Source organism: Filicampus tigris, chromosome 9 (genome assembly GCF_054856515.1).
Source record: "Filicampus tigris isolate MCC_2025a chromosome 9, RoL_Ftig_1.0, whole genome shotgun sequence".
Lineage (NCBI taxonomy): Eukaryota > Metazoa > Chordata > Actinopteri > Syngnathiformes > Syngnathidae > Filicampus > Filicampus tigris.
In genome coordinates this window covers 17,763,554-17,781,085 of record NC_141225.1, presented here as the reverse complement: position 1 = coordinate 17,781,085, position 17,532 = coordinate 17,763,554, and the positions used below count along the sequence as shown (strand labels likewise).

The following is a 17,532-nucleotide window of genomic DNA, read 5'->3' as shown; positions in this document are numbered from 1 at the left end:
CACAGCACCACGGGAGCTCCTCTTGTTTTTGCGATGACGACAAAGTTCTCGCGAGGCTTCTGCGCCGGGAGCGCGCTGTGACCAAGACAAATACGCGCTCACGTTTCCGCATGCCGAGCAGAACACGAAAGAGGGCGAATAATCGAGTAGAAGCTCGTCCAACCTGACCCAGCGCCTATAGAAGAGGAAGTTACCTCCACCGAGGAGGTGCACGGACCATTGGAAGAGCTTTCTTTGGAACCCATTTTGCACCGCGGGGCGCCTTTGGTTGTCCTTTTTCTTCAGAAATCGCGTTAGTTTGGTCGAATTGTTACGAAGAGTAACCCAGCCTTGTCGTAGGTGCCACACGGGGAAGAGAGGGCACAAGTTTCCGTTGCCTTGTTTTCCCCTGTCGCTGCGGAGCTACTTGATTCCGCAGGAATGTCGCAGGAGAGACCCACTTTTTACCGGCAGGAGCTCAACAAAACAATGTGGGAGGTCCCGGAGCGGTACCAGAACCTGTCTCCCGTCGGGTCTGGAGCCTATGGTTCTGTTTGGTGTGTATATGCTTTAAACATGTCCTTTCTTTACATTTTCATAGTTCCCAAAAGGAGCATGCACGCTCTCAAGTTGTCATTGTCACCCTTCTTTTTAACACCTGTTTGTTTCCTGGATCTTCCAAGTTGAAAATGTGGAGCTTTGAACCCGCCTGGTTAGTAGAAGCATGCCCGTGCACGCTCTTTCATCGGGCCCGAGAACGGCCTCCTCATCAGATTTGATTCCAGTTTAGTACACTGCGATTGTGTCCCAGGCTCCAGCATGCACAAGCTAACGTTTTGCATTGGCGTTCTGCATGCATTATGCATTTTCTAGTTGGGTGCAGCCAGCCTGCAGAGTACCAGAAGGTCACGTGGTTTGCAGTAAGTAAAGTAGGCCCCCTTGTGCACAGTGAGGGCTTTGAATAGAAGGCAGAAAAAAAAGAGCAGGGTGATGACTCTAGAATGATGTCACTCTTTGTAGTACACCCATGACTCACTGTCCCGAGGTGAGGCACCCAATTCTTAGTAATCACTAAATCCTGTCATGGAACCTCACTCTAAAGTCGTATGTGCGCTTTGGTTCTTCTCGATGCAAATGTGTGAGTGACATAACCTTGCAGTGAAAACTTTAATCAGCAATGCAAGTAATGCAATTTAGGTCCCCGTAATCCAATTCTATGCAGCACTTGCTAATGAAGAGTCGCTCTTTTGACGTCACACTAAAAAACTAAATTATAAACAGTCCAAACATTAGGTACATCTGCACAGGTATTCATTTATCATTGATTATATATTCTGATTGTAGTCGGCAGTCGTTTAACCAACTGCACTACAGCATAGGCACATCTTTGGATTTGTAGTTTTAGCAATGCTATAACCACATCAGAGGTGTCAAAAGTACTCACACTCTGTACTAAAAAGTGTTAGTACAGAACTTCAGCCATCCATCCATTATCTACGGCCTATCCAGGGTCGGGCTGAAAAAAAAAAACTGGTAAAACAAGAAGTACTGATTCAATCTTAGGTGAAAGTGTTAAAAGGAGTACTTTTGAAAAGTTCTCACGTACAAAAATATACAGTACTTGATATTTTTTTAACTGTACATGACGGATTTTGGAAACAAAATAGTTGCCCTCTTTTATTAACTTGCAATGTTCATAATGAGAAGCAAAAAATAAATAAAAATCACTGAATCAGAACGTGTTCTCATAGCATAAATTTGCTAATGCTAACAACTGAAAAACTGCACTTTGCCTCCATGCTTTTTTCAGATTAGAGAGCTATTTTGGAGACCACAAGACAGTATCTAAGCAATTCTTTTAAATAAGGACATGTACGAGGGATGCCTTTCTTCTCCGAACCCTTGCTGTCATCATTAATGCTCCCTGGCTCACGTTTCTCCATGTTGCTGCTGTCCCTGTTTTTTTTTTTCTTCTTTACATTATAAGACTGCAAGACTTCATCCACAGTTGACTTCTCTTTACTTACACGTGGTTTACATCATCTGCAGAGGTTGGAAAAAAGGACTGTAAAAAAAAAAAAAACTCATTAAAAATAAACTTGGGCTAGGTACGGATACCTATAACAAAATACGTTTAACAAAATATTCATATTCTGTTACTTTCTACTGCTGGACCATGTAATTATCTCTAAGTGTCTGTATTGGAATACTGTACAATCAGAAAACCCAACATGGGTGGCCCTGTGGCGCTGTCATTGCAGCCTAAATTTTGAGCACACATAGCTAGAATTGACAAAAAAATGAACATGGTTCATGTTCCAACCGATGTGTTCGATGTAGCGTGATTTTTCCTGTGGTATTATTTGAAGTGGAAAAACTGATTACGGTATTCCAAATCGAGGCAAGTAGAGCTGAGCCAGTGTTGTGGCATGGAAAAGCTGCAAAAATTGCACCCTTGAAGCATCCAGTGAAATGCATCGCAGAAACATTTCAAACACTGAATGACAAAAATAAATGTTTTGTAAAAAGTACAGACAATTAAGGCATGCAGAATAAAGTTAAATGAATCTTTGAAAACTTCCTGTGCATGACAAACTGAATTATAATGTACTGAACAACAAACTGCTTAGCAAAAGTAAAAACCTCAGTTCCATCAAAACTGTCATTTGCAATTGTTCTTATGCCCTTGTCTTGAAATGCAAAGGACTGTGTGCAGGTTTAAGTTCAAAAGTACTGACTTTGTCAAACTAGCACTTAAAGAGCAAATGCTGTGAATTCTATAACAATATTGGCTGAGTGCTTCCATTTTCTCAACTCTACATTTCTCAGCTTTGTGCGGTGTACTTACAGACCCAAGGCGCATTTACATATCAAACAAATCATTAACAACATCAAATCCCACTGTTTTTGAGTTGTAACCTGTTTTGGCACAGGTTTACTGTATGTCATTGATTTCATAAAACTTAGTCAGGTTGACTACATGGACTTGTACGTACGTGGTAGTCAACAAAACCAGACTGACTTAAAAATGTGGAACACGACAGCACCTATACTGCACATCTTTGATTATGTACGGAACAACTTGTTCTTCTTGTTAATTGCCTTTTGTTGCCGTTGAACCTATTTTTTTTAATTATCACACCACTTCTGTTAGTTCCTGTCATAAAGAGATGATATTACTAGTACCAATAACAGTAAGTCCAATTTACTGCCAGTGTTCTTTCCATGATCACTGAGATAAGATAAATTAGACACAGGTTAGATTTTTATGTGATTTTACTTGTTGCAGTTTATTTGTGTAGTCTTGTGCAATGGATAGAGAAATTACTGCATATGGGAGATAAACTTGTCCATTTATGCAATTAAAATTTGACTAACATCACAAGAAACTCCAAAGATTAACATAATCTGGTTTGGGATAGAAGTGGACTTCAAAGTAAAGTGACATTCTTTTTGGGATAAAAAAAAAAAATAGGTACATGCTTTTTGTGCCTGCTAAATCAAGTTATATAATATGTATCAGAAAGGCATGGTCTTGTACACTCTGTACATCTTTACCGAATAGTAAAGTTTGTCTCTCTCTCTATAGCTCATATTTTTTTCGCCACTTAGTGTCAAATTTGTGCCCTAATTTCATTTTTTTCTCTGCAGTCTATATACTGTAGGGATGCAACGATTAATCAAAAGCGATATACATTCGATTAATCGGGGCACGTCGATTAATCGATTCGATAATGTGATTCGATTCATCTAGATAATGATGTCTTAAAACGTTTTTTCATTCCAGATGCATAGCACATTTTGAATGTATCAAATTATGCGCTTGCACCAAAAATCACTGCGTATTGCATTTGTGGATGGCTGCAGAACCACACTAGTGCACAGAGACAGGCATGGTAGCAATTTAAAAAAAAATCGAAAATAGGGAACTGAAAATTGACTACAAAGATATTGTTTTATAGCAAACAATATAACATTTTGGGTTTGCGTGTTGGCGTGAAAAAGACGAGGCAGAAAACTACATCCACACAACTACTGGGATTCCACAAAAATGCCAGTCACTTATTCAAGATGCATTTTTTTCCCAGACCTGTTGAACAGCACCTATTTGTTCATCCTGTTCACAGTGCTGCACCAGTGATATAAAACGATAGTATTTGGTTACTTGCTTTGAACCACTGCAGGAAAAACGGGAATAAAGTAGGGATATCGTTATTGCTATGGGCAGCTACTCAAAATCAAGTGACAATAAAAATCATTGGAACATTTCCCAGGTGGACAGGTTCATTGGAAGCAGGCGAGTTTCATAACTGAGTCACAAGCAAGGATGGGGTGCAGTTTGTCGCTTTCCAACATTGTATGGGGGTGTGTCAGTGCCTTTGATGCATCCAAGCTTATTTCAGCAAGACTATGCCAAGTCACATTCTGCACGTGTTACAACAGTCTGGCTTCAGCGAGCACTAGTCTGGCCGGCCCGCTTACAGTACAGCGCCGTCCACTATGAAAGGAGAACCAACACCCCAAACTCTTGAGCAACAGAAATAGTACATCGCGCTGGAATGGGAAAGAATTTTGAAGTTGTTAAAAGGAAATATGATTTAAAAAAATATTGTAAACCCCGATTTCTTCGAATGTGTAGATGTCAAATTCAAATAAGTGACTATTTTAAAAAGTTCAAGTGGTCATCAAATGTTCATACTTGGACATTGTAAAGCCATGATTGTAGATTAATAACACTTGGTCAAATAACATGATCCATTCCATTGTGATTCTGTGTTCATCTAGCAACTGTCCTTGCCTATAACTCACCCCTCCAATGTCACAGCGTCGCTCCTTGTGTATTTTTATGGCCGCCGTGTTATTACTCCCGCTTTTTATTACAGACTAATTGGATGCTGTTTGCTTGGACCCGTCTTGTTTGTTCTGCAGATCAGCTAACTCTTTAAAACGTTAGTGCGCATGCAGCTACCAAGAGTGGGTCTTCAACTCAGAGACGACACACAAGTTGTTTCGCGAGGCTGTGGGACAGAATGTCCACTGGTTACGTGCGATTATCTCACTCGTGCTGAAGGAAAAAAAAACAAAAAAAACCACTCTGCTTATCTTAATGTTGTTATTATGGGTGTTTAGGCATATCATTCTGTGGCACTGTGACACATCCTGATAGGCTGCTGACTCTAGCAAGTGTCCGCGTCTCTTATCGGAAGTGTCAACTAAGGAAATTACTCAAACATGTAGAGAAATCGAATTAAATGTCCAGGTCACCTTACACTTGCAGACTCTGTCACTGGTGCATGGGTGAAACACTCCCTGCTTGGTCTCACCACAGTCTGTGCAAGATTTTGCACCGACCCATTTGACATGCTTTAATTACAGTGCATTAATTAGTTATTAAAGACCCTTTTTAAGACATGCGCGCTGCAGAGAGCGTTTGACATGCAGCATAACTAGTCAACCTTGTAGGAATGTGAGTTATTGTAAGGGGGCCATATTGCCCCAGGCAATGCAGGCCAGGCCCATCTGGCTCGCAGTCTCTCTTCTGCCTCATTGTCCTCATCGGGCATGGTTGTCAAATGTCTTGGTTTTCTCGTTTGGCAGGCAAACCTTTTAATTTGACCCAAAGTGCTAGCTTGCTGTCAGCGGGACAGCTAAAATTTGCCCCACTTTCAGTGTCTGTGTTTTGCTTTTCTTTTTGTCACACCCAGTTTGGTTCTGGTTCCTCTATGGCAACAATGCATAGAGTTACAGGAGATAAATGGCCCGAGCATTTTGCACATTCCCGCGGACAACTTCACCACAGTTAGAGCAATAGATGGGTTTAGCATGATAGCAGTGGTGTGATGGAGTGGATCCAATCAACTTTCTCCTTTGTGCTTATGTCAAAACTGCTAAGACTTTGTTTTTAATGCGCTGCCCTCACAGTCATGTGGTTGCCATCAAGGCTAGTCTAGAAAATTAGAGTGGGCAAATCAAAGCTAAACAATTTTTTCCCCCCTTTTTTTTTTTTTTTTGAAGTACAGGCAACAGTTTATTATAGGCACTTACATAGACAAAATTCAGGGGTATGTGCTAGACGTACAATATTTCCCGTAAATTGCCTGAGGGTGTTATTTATGTAATTCCAGACCAGGCGTTTATTTAGATTTTTTTTTTTTAGAGTACCATTGTATGTGCAATGACAAACATAGATGTTTATTTTATTTATTAATCACCGTATTTGTCAACACATCTGGTGACATATTTGACAGTGTTACCGGTAATTAAAACTGAGCCCACAATTTGAGTCTGATATTCACAGAGAAATGTATGAATAATAGGTGAGGTCAGCTAACTTTATTTGTACCTGAGGTTATATGTGGTTGCAGTGAGAGTACAGTACACAGACATCAGGTTTCAGTGTTAATGAAACTGAAAAAAAAAAAAAAAAAAAATCCTACATCCCACATCTTGATCTGCAACAATTTTGTATGGGGTTTTCTTTGTACCATGCCCCACACTTCCACAAAGTGCCAGAAAACTGATTAAGTCGTTCTTGCAGACAAAGGAACATGAACTCCTTGGTGTGGGAAATTTAGATTAGTACAATGTCAAATGGAAGTGTCACAAGGCAGTAATAAAGGTTTGGCTGGGTTTCTAGAGAAACGCCCAGAGACACTTTTCAACAATGATCTGGCTGAGTGTTTTTTTGTTGTTCAGTATTGTTGAACAGTTTAGTCAGTGTTTTCTATTAATAAATATGGGATTTTCACACGTCTGCTTTACACAATACATCTAGTGAGTAGCACCAGATTCAGTCATGTTCCTGGTACAGCTTCTGACAGGTGAAGGGGAAAACCAGTTGTCTACATGCTTTGTTTACAAGACAGCCCAAAATTTCCCATCTAATCCAGGCGAATGTTCTAGACTTGCATATAACATGTCTTTTACAGCCAACATCTGAACATCATCTTCTTCGTGTGTGCATTTTACAGCTCCGCATTTGACGTGAAGACGAGCCTGAAAGTAGCAGTGAAGAAGTTGTCCAGACCTTTCCAATCCATCATCCATGCAAAGAGAACCTACAGAGAGCTGCGGCTGCTCAAACACATGAAGCACGAGAATGTAAGTAGCCGTTTTCCCCCAAATTTTGCTTGACGATTTTTTTTGGGGTGCGTGATGTCCCCGCTGCCCATAATTACACATGTCTGAAAATGTATGGTATGTTTAGGAATTGCTTAGTATTGTTATCATCTGTTGTTGTATTTGCACAATGAGGGGGGGGAAAAACCTATAGTGGGACTCTGTTTACCTCTCTTAATAAAGCTAATTGATTAGAGATGCTACCAAGAATGTCACCATGTGCTGCTGCACATAGAGATGCGTGTGATGGCGAACATATGACCAGAGGGTGTCGAAAAAGGAATTTAAAACCACCGTGTTGTTGTGCGCTGTGGATAAATCACATGGAGACACTTGCCCACACGCTTTTAGAGGCCGAGCTGGTGCTACATCCACTTTGACCACTTAACGTTATATAATCACAGTAGCCTGTCAAGCGACTCCAGGCAATGGATATGTGCTGCTCTAAAAGCAATCTATGCATTTGCGAAGCTGATTCAGATGTCACAGAGGCGGGGAACTTAAGAAGGTCAAGCATGGAAGATTTTCAAAGGAAAATCCCCTCCTAAATATAGACGATTTGCTAGTGTAGTTCACAATATAATTCTATCATGCTAGAAAGTTTCCGTTGCAACGCTCGTGGTTGCGTACGTCTCGAGGGGAGGACTACGGTTGTTGAAAGCGGCTGTTGTTGTTTGCAACTGACACCACAATTTCTTGCAGCGTCTCATTGATGTTCACCCCACCTTCACTTAATCCTCAGTTCCATCCGAAGGAAAACGAGTGCAAAGCATGAGGCCATCAAAACCATGTTTTGATAGTTTTATGCAAGAAAACGGAATGGTTGATATTAAAGCAAGAGGTGGTTCAACAAACTTTAGGTGAGCACACTGATGCAAACAGCTTCTTCCCACTGCCACTTGGTACAGTATATCGGATGTGTCTTTCTATTAACACACTCATATATGGCCCGAGGGGATGTGGGGGTGTGGGTGGCTCTTTTTTTTTTTGCAAGAATGCTCTTTGTTAAGAGGAAGGGCAAAGTGGTGACGTTCAATCCAAACCTTTTTTTTTTTTTAAACTACCCACACTTCCTTGTGTTGTGAAAAGGTTCCACAGAGAAGCAATTTCGTGTCAAAAGATGATTTAAACTAGTCTGCGCAACCTCACAACACGCTGTGTGTTTTTCTGCAAGAGTCCCAGTGTCTATACAGGACCTATGCTTTTGTGTCATTGCTCAGTATGAATGTTCTTGTTCAGCTGCTGTGTGCAAACAGTCCGCCATTTCTGCTAAAATCACCCACTGCATTTATAAACAGATGTCACAGTGGAACAAATTACACCGAGTGTTTAACAAGGTATAAAAGTCGCGACGCACACCTACAGTAGGTAATGATTAATAAATTGACCAATCATGTGTAAAAGTGGGCCTCTATTTCCCCTGAGGTTAAATTTTTGTTGTTCAAGACATTTTGGGCAATTCTATGCTTCAGTCAGTTCACAAAGACCTGCGTGTTGGATGCACCCATTCAACATTTTGACGGGATGAACTAGAACAGACATTTTGAGGCAACATCACTCACCTCTGACCTCACAAATGTGGTTCTGGATGGACAAAAAAATAAAATAAAAATGACACACTCCAAAATCTTAGATCATTTTTTCCCAGGTGGCCCTATCTATATGGTTTCTCCTCAAATACTAGTGCTGACTATCATACATGCAGTGTCTCTTTTTATCCCCCCCTACTAGACACCTTTGCCAATCTGCAGTTGAGTAAACAAACACCCTCCGGGCGCTGTATGAGGGAATATGGCACGTGTAATTCGTCATCATGCATATTGCCAAAATGTTTCATCATTACATAGAAAATTGCATGCAGTGTTTTTATTTGCTTTGTTTGTGGGTTCTAAATTCATCAGCGTGTTATATTACTTTTGTTGTACAGACAGTAAGAGAGACGTTCTGTTTCCCTCCTGCTGTTGCCGGGAGACTCTCCGGGTTTTGAGTTTGGAAAGCGAGGATGAACCAATCAGATATTTGTTGTGACTGTAGCCTACCAATCATCTGTGTGGGTGCTCTGTGTGGGCGGGCTCATGATGAGCACAACTGTGTTTTACAATACTGTACTTATCCGTGGAGCTCTGTTTTGGTGGGGGGAGGGGTTCACGGGCCTGCATCCCTGTATGACCTCCTTCTTGGCATGTTTTGAAACACAGTTTATTACTGTGTATAGTATGAATATTAAAAAATGTATTAGGTAATCAAAATTGGAATGCGGCTAACTGTTGTTTCCATGGCAATGCTTGATCGCAAGCTTTAGCATTCAGCTATCTGTTACCTGCAGTGTGCACGTGTGCTTTCGCCACTAATCAGTCGTGCGCAGCGTTGTTAGCAACTTTGCTGCATGTCACAATGATCATACTATTTTTAGACATGATAAGACAAACAAGTTTAGTCATTGCTTCATTTGTATGTTCTCTGTCTGGACCTTGTTATATTTACTGATGTTGATTTGCATTCCACACGCGATCTTAAAAATAAATACACTTCATAATTCTTGGACAAAGAACAATTCTTCCTTCCTGACAGCGGTTATGTTTGGCTGACCCATTTTCTCTGATGAATTAGAATATACAAACAAAACGGTGTGCCAGTATAATCTAACTCCAAATGCTTGTGTAAAATTAAGGCAGTGGCTTGGCTGCCTGCTTGAACAAATCAAAGTCAGGATATTGAAGAACACGAATATACTGTATTATGTCAGTGTGAACATGATATTTACCTTCTTATTTTTATTTTTTTTTCTCTTAGGTGATTGGTTTGTTAGATGTTTTCACACCTGCAACAAGCTTAGAAGAGTTCAGCGATGTGTAAGTCACATTTTCCCCCCCTTTCATCTCTTAAAATGATCACTGTGTGAAGTACAGAACTTTATTATACCTTACATGTAGTGTTTTAGGTGAATGTAGGTTAAACAGATGCACTCTACACATTGGAGTTGTTTCCATGGCAACAGCCATCTGGCAGTCTGTGCATTTGTGTGCGCAGACTACTCCAATGAATGTGTACAGAGTCTCTGCGTGGGGCTTATGTCATGGTCACTACAGCTAAACGTGAGGTCCATCTCATATCGTACCCTAACTACTCTTTGACGTGTGTCAATAATACACTTATGCACATTTGAATAATTAGCCGTCTCCAAATGTTTGTAGTTGTCACAAACACATTCCCTCTGCTGCATGCAGTTGTTACCATTTTTCTGTATTCGTTATTGTTGATATGTCAAAGTGCAAGACTTAAAGCGGAAGTCAACCCAATCATATTTTTTTCAAGAATATGTTCCCAGCAGGCCCACTAGTTGAAACACGGCGTTCTGATTAATTTTGCGTTTGTGGAATATAAGTTAAGCAGTAAAATGCACTCATTTTTAGCCATCTCTGGGGGCGGCCATTTTGTCTTCTGTCGCCTTAAAATGACCTTACAACTGCTCACAACGACCAATCACGGCTGACCTGTTTTCTGAATCTGAGCCGTGATTGGTCGTTGTGAGCAATTATGATGTCATTTTCAGTCGACAGAAGACAAAATGGCTGCCCCCAGAGATGGCTGAAAACGAGTGGATTAACACTTATTCCACGAACGCAATATTTATCAGAATGCCCTGTTTCAACTAGTGGGCTTGCCTAGAGAACATATTCTTGGGAAAAAAAATGTCTGCATTGACTTCCCTTTTAAAAATGAATTATGGGCTTCTCTTGTCAACTGATGGCACGATGGAAATAACAAATGGCTTAAAAAGGGTCTTTAATAACTAATTAATGCACTGCAACACACCGCAAGCAGTGAGATGTAGAAGCAAGCTTGGCAGTTCTCCTTCAGGTCTGAGTGGTTGGTTCTGTTTTGCAGCTACTTGGTGACCCATTTAATGGGGGCAGATCTCAACAACATCGTAAAGTGTCAGAAGCTGACGGATGACCACGTCCAGTTTCTCATCTACCAGATTCTCCGAGGCCTAAAGGTTGGTCAATGTAACGCTGAGTAATCGGACACCGCTAATCACTTGGGTGTGTCGAAGCATTACTTACTGCTTCATATTTGATTTATTACAGTAGAGTCTCTTCAGGGCAAACACAATCTGTTCAAAAAGACTGCTCAACCTCTTGTTTGAATTTCAAAAAAGAATTCCAATGGTTAAATCATTCCAGTGCCCACGTGTTGCAATTATAATCCCTTTAATTATAGAGGCGATGCTTTAAGTTACATTTTTAACATTCTTTCATACACGCTTAGCAGTATACTTGGTTTAATAACAGTAAAATAAAATGTCTGTGGAAGGGCAAGCACACAATGATGAACATTTAAAGGGAGGATTTCTACGTGTTTTTATTTATTTATTTTTTAAGTGGAAGTCAACCCCCAAATTTTCTTTACAATAATATGTTCTGTGCAGGTCCACTAGTCTAAGCTTGATATTTTCATTAATACTGTCTTTTGGGAAAACTAATTAAGCGGCAAAAGCCACCTGTTTTTATCAAATCTCAGGGGGCGGCCATTTTGTCACTAGCTGTCGACTGAAAATCACAGTTGGTCAAGGCTTGGGTAATAATAACCAATCACGGCTCAGCTACAGAAAACAGCTGAGCCGTGATTGGTTGTTACCTAAGCACTGAGCAACTACGATGTCCTTTTCAGTCAACAGCAAGTGACAAAATGGCCGCCCTCTGAGATGGATAAAAACGGGTGGATTTTGCTTCTTAACTCGTATTCCACAAACGCAATTGTAATCAAAATGCCGCGTTTAGACTAGTGGGGGCGCATACAACATATTACTGTAAATACATTTCTTTGGTTGACTTCCCTTTAAGTTGCACAGTCTTTGGGAGACGAGATAATCGTCCCTCTCAATGAACCAGTGCTCAAGGAGACCTTTGTTAGTTATAAACTGAGGCATGTTGAGAGGGAACTTTAGGTGGTGTTGATCATTTAGTAATAATAACATACAATGGATATGTCTACTGGTGGAACACATTTGTGGATCTTGAGTTTCTTTGAGTATTTGGATGAGATAATCTGCTGGGGTAGATAAGGCAGCCTTAGTTCTCACTCCCACGAGAGTTCCCCTTATCGAGTTTTCGACTATGCCTCCATTAAACTTCAGTTAGTTTTCTTGCCGTGTGCGCTGAGCTCCACTGAACGTTTCCTGAAAGTTCCAGTGTGTATGACTAATCCTAACTTGGTGGTTTAAAAAATGAAATCCACTTCAGGAGCATGTGAGTTTAATTTTCTCTTTTTTTTTTTCTACCCCCCCCTCCTGCAGTACATCCATTCTGCAGACATCATCCACAGAGTAAGTGCTGTTGTCTAATAGTTTATGAGCATTGAGATCACATTTCACTTAATGCATACATGTCCAATACTACATGACTCGAGTAAAAGCTTAAAACAATAAACACAGCATCACATTTAATGTGTTGTTTGTGTTTTGATGCTGCATTGTCGCACATCATTGCTGTCTTTTGAGTTATCTTCTCCCCTACCCCAGGACTTGAAGCCCAGTAATCTGGCTGTAAATGAAGATTGTGAGTTGAAGGTGTGTGGCCATTGAAAACCAAATACTGGTAACAATATACAGTACTGTATACTCACTGTCCACGGAATTAGGTACCTGTCTCATGTAGCTAGCTACATAAGCAAACCAAAATAATGTACTAGAAACATATTTATGTATGATGCACCCACAGTAATCAACATTAAATGCCTACTTCTTTGACAGAGACATTCAAAACTAGCTAACTATGCTAACTAGCATTATCTTTGCAAAAGTGTCATTTTTTAATACAGCTTTTATATTAGAGTTCATTTGATTGTACAGAAATGTATTACAGTATGTAGCACATCACAGAATTTAGTGTAGAACAGGAGTACTCTTTTATCTCACATGCACAAATGTTTTGGTCCCTCAGATTCTGGATTTTGGTTTGGCCCGGCATACAGATGATGAAATGACTGGCTATGTGGCCACTCGGTGGTACCGAGCCCCAGAGATCATGCTCAACTGGATGCACTACAACATGACGGGTACACATACTCAGATATGACACTTTGTGCCTTAATTTTCCCATTACATCTTTCATTTTGATGTAATTGAAGTATGTTTTGGTGTGTTCATTCACAAATGTGATCATACTGTATCAATAAAAAGTCGTTGAAAACAACAAAAACGGCTCTGTAACCCAATGCCTGCTCAAAAACTTCACGTCGTAAATGCACTGCATTCTAGATAATTTGGGCTTGTTTGTATAAAAATATGTATCTTATTAATTTATGATTGCATTTTTATGATTTTTTTAAATGGGTTGTACTTTGTTGCTGCACCATTTTTGTTACAACCTTAAAGATACAACTTGGTTCTAGCATCCATTGGTGTTTTCAACACTTTTGAGTAATAACTATTACTTTAGTGTAGGAGTGCTTTTCTTTTTAAAATTCAAGTGCTTATAAAGTAAGCCAATTGTCTATGAATTTAGAAAAAAAGAAATACATTGCGTTTTGCAGAGTTCACCGTCTGCATCAGTCATCTGTCTTTTGGAACACTTATTCTGAATATGAAGCCAACATGTTGCCATTATCAAAACCATTCACTGTTTTACTGCTTCCATGTTTTAGTGGACATCTGGTCGGTGGGCTGCATCATGGCTGAACTTCTCACAGGACGAACACTGTTCCCCGGCACGGATCGTATCCTTCCACTCGACTCCAACTCTCAGCCTCTTTGAGTTGCGAATAAGGTTGGAGATGAGTGCACATTGTGTATCAACTGTCAATGAATACTGCCGTCATGAATAGAGACGGCAATTCAATAGCAGTCAATTTTGTGTGAATGATCTTCTAATGAGAGCCCCATGGCAGACGCGTGTGTGTGTGTATCTACGCGCACGTCCTTGTTTGTGAAATAGGTTAGAGTCCCCTGTGGTCTATGACTCAACTCTGTCCACTGTAGTCTGTGTGATATGGTTCACCTTCCTGTTTCCCTCCCACCTAGCATTCCATGCACAGCAGCTAGGTGTAACGGTGCCTAAATGCAAAAGACAGTATGACAAAAAAAAACAACATACAGAGTACAACTACATGAGCTACCATGGCTGAACATCTCTAACAATACCTTCTTATATGTTCATCTTGATCCTGTGTTTGTTCCCTCCTCATGCACAAACTCCCTTAAAGTGCCAGTGCTCTTTGGTATTCTTGATACGATGCCCCTTGACTCACACACCATAGACATAAACCAGCTGCAGCAGATCATGCGTCTGACGGGGACGCCCCCAGCCTCCCTCATAAGCAGGATGCCCAGCCATGAGGTGAGACCTCTGATATTCCAAGCTGCCTCAGCTGGCGATGCCATCAAACACCAACTTTACATGCAAGATACAGTATATAGACAGACACAGATGCATGGTGCTAAACCGTTTCCTACCTTTCACTGTGCATTATCTGCAAATAAGCGTCTGCTCTAATTTCACTGATTCCGTTTCCGCTCTGCCTCAATGCAGTTGTCACAGCCATTCAGTACTTTGCCAGTCTTGAGCTTGTTCACATTTGACAACTAAGTGTTCAATACTACAAAAACAAAGGCACATACCTCGATGCATGCCGTAACGGAACGAGGGCACCAGACAATGATGCACTGAATCTGCAATAATAGCAGTGCGGATTTTTCACATCACATTATGACTGAATTGTGTTTTTATTTTGTCTTACAGGCAAGGAACTACATCAACTCACTTGCTCACATGCCCAAGAGAAACTTTGCGGATGTATTCATCGGTGCCAACCCTCTTGGTAAGTGGGTCTTTAAAAAAAAAAAAAAAAAAAAAATCATCAGTCACCTTTTTCCCGGCTCACTGAGTCCCTCTAGTGGCCTTTTCTATCCCACTATATCCCACTTAATGGTGTCAATCTGTTTAATGGTTCATTATGTCACGCTCATGAGGCAATCTCAAAAATTGTTTTCAAGCAAAATACTGTTAGTAGTAAATACTCAAGTGGAAAAAAAACTACTCAAGTACTATGAGTAACTTCTGCTGTTATTTTTTTTTTAATCAGAGCATGAACGTCAAATAGGAAAACAAATACGAATGTCATTGTGCAACTTGTGACATATCAATTTACTGAATGAAATCTTTATACAATTACACACTTTAAATTAAGGCAATTCTAGCCATAAATAGTCTTAAATCAACCTTCTTTGTCTACACTGTTAAAACAGAACAATAGGCTCACCAAGAAGCTTTTACATAACTGCAATGTGTTTGGAGTCAAGCAAGGCTTGTCATGACTTGTACTCTCTTTGCCCTATTGTAATCAAGAGCCCTAGATAGGGTGGTGGTGTGAAGCGAATGTGTACCAGTAGTTCTCATGTTGAACATTGTCCTCCGTCCTCTAGCTGTGGACCTGCTGGAGAAAATGCTGGTGTTAGACACGGACAAACGAATCACCGCATCTGAGGCACTGGCTCACCCTTACTTTGCTCAGTATCATGACCCAGATGACGAGCCTGAAGCAGAGCCCTATGACCAGAGCTTTGAAAGCCGCGAGCTGGAAATTGAGGCGTGGAAGAGTAAGTAGGCCTACTTTGGATAATTTGGAGAAGCGGGTAGAGCTCATGACAGAACTTCGTCAGCTTCTTCTCCTCCCTTCCCTGTCTAATAGGGTTAACTTACGAGGAGGTGATCAGCTTTGAGCCACCATCATTCGACAGGGATGAGATGGAATCATGAGGAAGATTGGAGGCATCCAACCTTAAACAGAAACACGCTTTAAAAAAAAAAAAAAAAGAAAAGAAAACCTGTGCGTGTGACTCGGCCACATTTTCTGAACGCCCTCAACACCACCACAATGTTCAAGTGCCTGCCATCTTTAAATCTTTGCGGGGTAATTTTCAGGGACTGGACTGAACTTGTCTGTGTGTGTCTACCATCGCTCATGTTACGGTTTTCTTTTTCTTTTTTTTGTTAGTTTCTATCCAGACTAATAATTTAGTTAGATTAGCAGATAGAATTGTGTTCTTTATATTGTGAGCAAATTGGAGCAACTTCTATTTAGTTGATAATAAAAATAGTACTTAATAAACAGAATTGGAATGTTTTAAGGATACTGTAGATTTATCACTTGTATCCTCTTCCACTGTCAAATTGCATATTTTTGTACATAGATGTGTTTTAGGATGACGACAAAAGCAGTGTTTGTATACAAGTGATTCAACCAGGCCAGTAACCATATTGGACCCACAGTATGAATGATGTCATGAGGTATAAAAGGAGATTTGTTATTTAATAAAGTAAGTGTGTATGACACATCTCTTCAGTATATGTAACAGTTAAAACTTTGCTTTCATAATTGGATTCAGTCTTTCAATGTTTCTTCTCTACAAGCCTGGGATATTTGTTTTTTCTTTATGCTTGAATTATTCCCACTCTTATCTCCTGTTAGCACTTTAGTTTCTGTACATTGGTTGACCATACTCTCACATCCTGCAGGACCACTATGGTGTGATCTGTCTTGAAGTTTTAAATGTTATCTATCACAACATGAGCTGGCAGTGTACATTAATCATATTGTGTTTATAAATCACAAGTGTTCATTGAATGTTTTATGGACGTCAGGCTGTCTTATATTTATATTTTCTCATGTTTTGTATGTTGATGTTAAAGAATGTTATTTGTAAAAAAAAAAAAAAAAAAAAGACAAAACATTGAGCGTTCAGTTTATTATTTATGTAGAGCTATCCTTTCCCAGAAACAAAATGTATGGTCTGCTAATCAAAGTGTGATGACTGCAGTTATAGCATATATCAGAGCCAAACGGGAAAATTGAGACAATGCCACCAATGTTTTTAATTGAACGTGCATTTACTTGCTGTGTTGCCAGAAAGCACCGCCACAACTATCAGATTGAGATAATTTGCCAACAAAATCAGAAATATTTTGGAGGTTGCCTTAGCGGGCTATTTTAGGAATCTAGTCACATTTAGACATACACATGATGTCTTTGTTTCATTGGCAAGTACTATTTGTGCAGGGCTTTTTCAAATGTGACGTTTTATTACTTGTGTATTGAATCAAGCACTCGTATTTTGTGATTTTCTTTTCTTTTTTCTTTAAATGAATGCAACCAGATCTTGTCATTTTTTAGTATTGGTTTTTGCTTTTATTTATTTTGAGGTCTTTTATACTATGGTTATAATTGGCTATCTGTAAAATAAGACCATAAGAAAATGAAATAAAGGCGACTATTTTTTAAACTGGGAAAAAGTGCATCATAAATAAGTACAGTTGTTAAGACTCCTGTACAGTTAGCAAACATACTACCACTAGGGGTCAGAATTGCACCGTTTTTGCCAGATTTAAGGTACCATGTCGATACACCGATGCCAAACAACTATGCATCTATCCA

General features: G+C 40.0%; 1 protein-coding gene across 1 annotated transcript; it reads left to right on the top strand.

Annotated features, from left to right (window-relative positions):
- Window positions 1-23: 23 nt before the first annotated feature.
- mapk14b (mitogen-activated protein kinase 14b) lies at window positions 24-17,390 on the top strand. The gene is made up of 12 exons (XM_086041699.1): window positions 24-536; window positions 6,951-7,080; window positions 9,892-9,950; window positions 10,987-11,098; window positions 12,398-12,427; window positions 12,623-12,670; window positions 13,044-13,158; window positions 13,747-13,818; window positions 14,359-14,438; window positions 14,841-14,919; window positions 15,524-15,697; window positions 15,790-17,390. Exons 1-12 carry the CDS (start codon window positions 421-423, stop codon window positions 15,855-15,857), a joined length of 1,083 nt encoding a protein of 360 aa, XP_085897825.1. The 5' UTR covers window positions 24-420; the 3' UTR covers window positions 15,858-17,390.
- Window positions 17,391-17,532: the final 142 nt, after the last annotated feature.

Bases quoted from the DNA above. Each gene is read 5' to 3' on its own strand.
- mapk14b (XM_086041699.1), top strand. From the start codon at position 421: ATGTCGCAGGAGAGACCCACTTTTTACCGGCAGGAGCTCAACAAAACA. The intron at 14,439-14,840 runs GTGAGACCTCTG...TTTGTCTTACAG, and splicing joins GCAGGATGCCCAGCCATGAG to GCAAGGAACTACATCAACTC. The intron at 14,920-15,523 runs GTAAGTGGGTCT...TCCGTCCTCTAG, and splicing joins CATCGGTGCCAACCCTCTTG to CTGTGGACCTGCTGGAGAAA.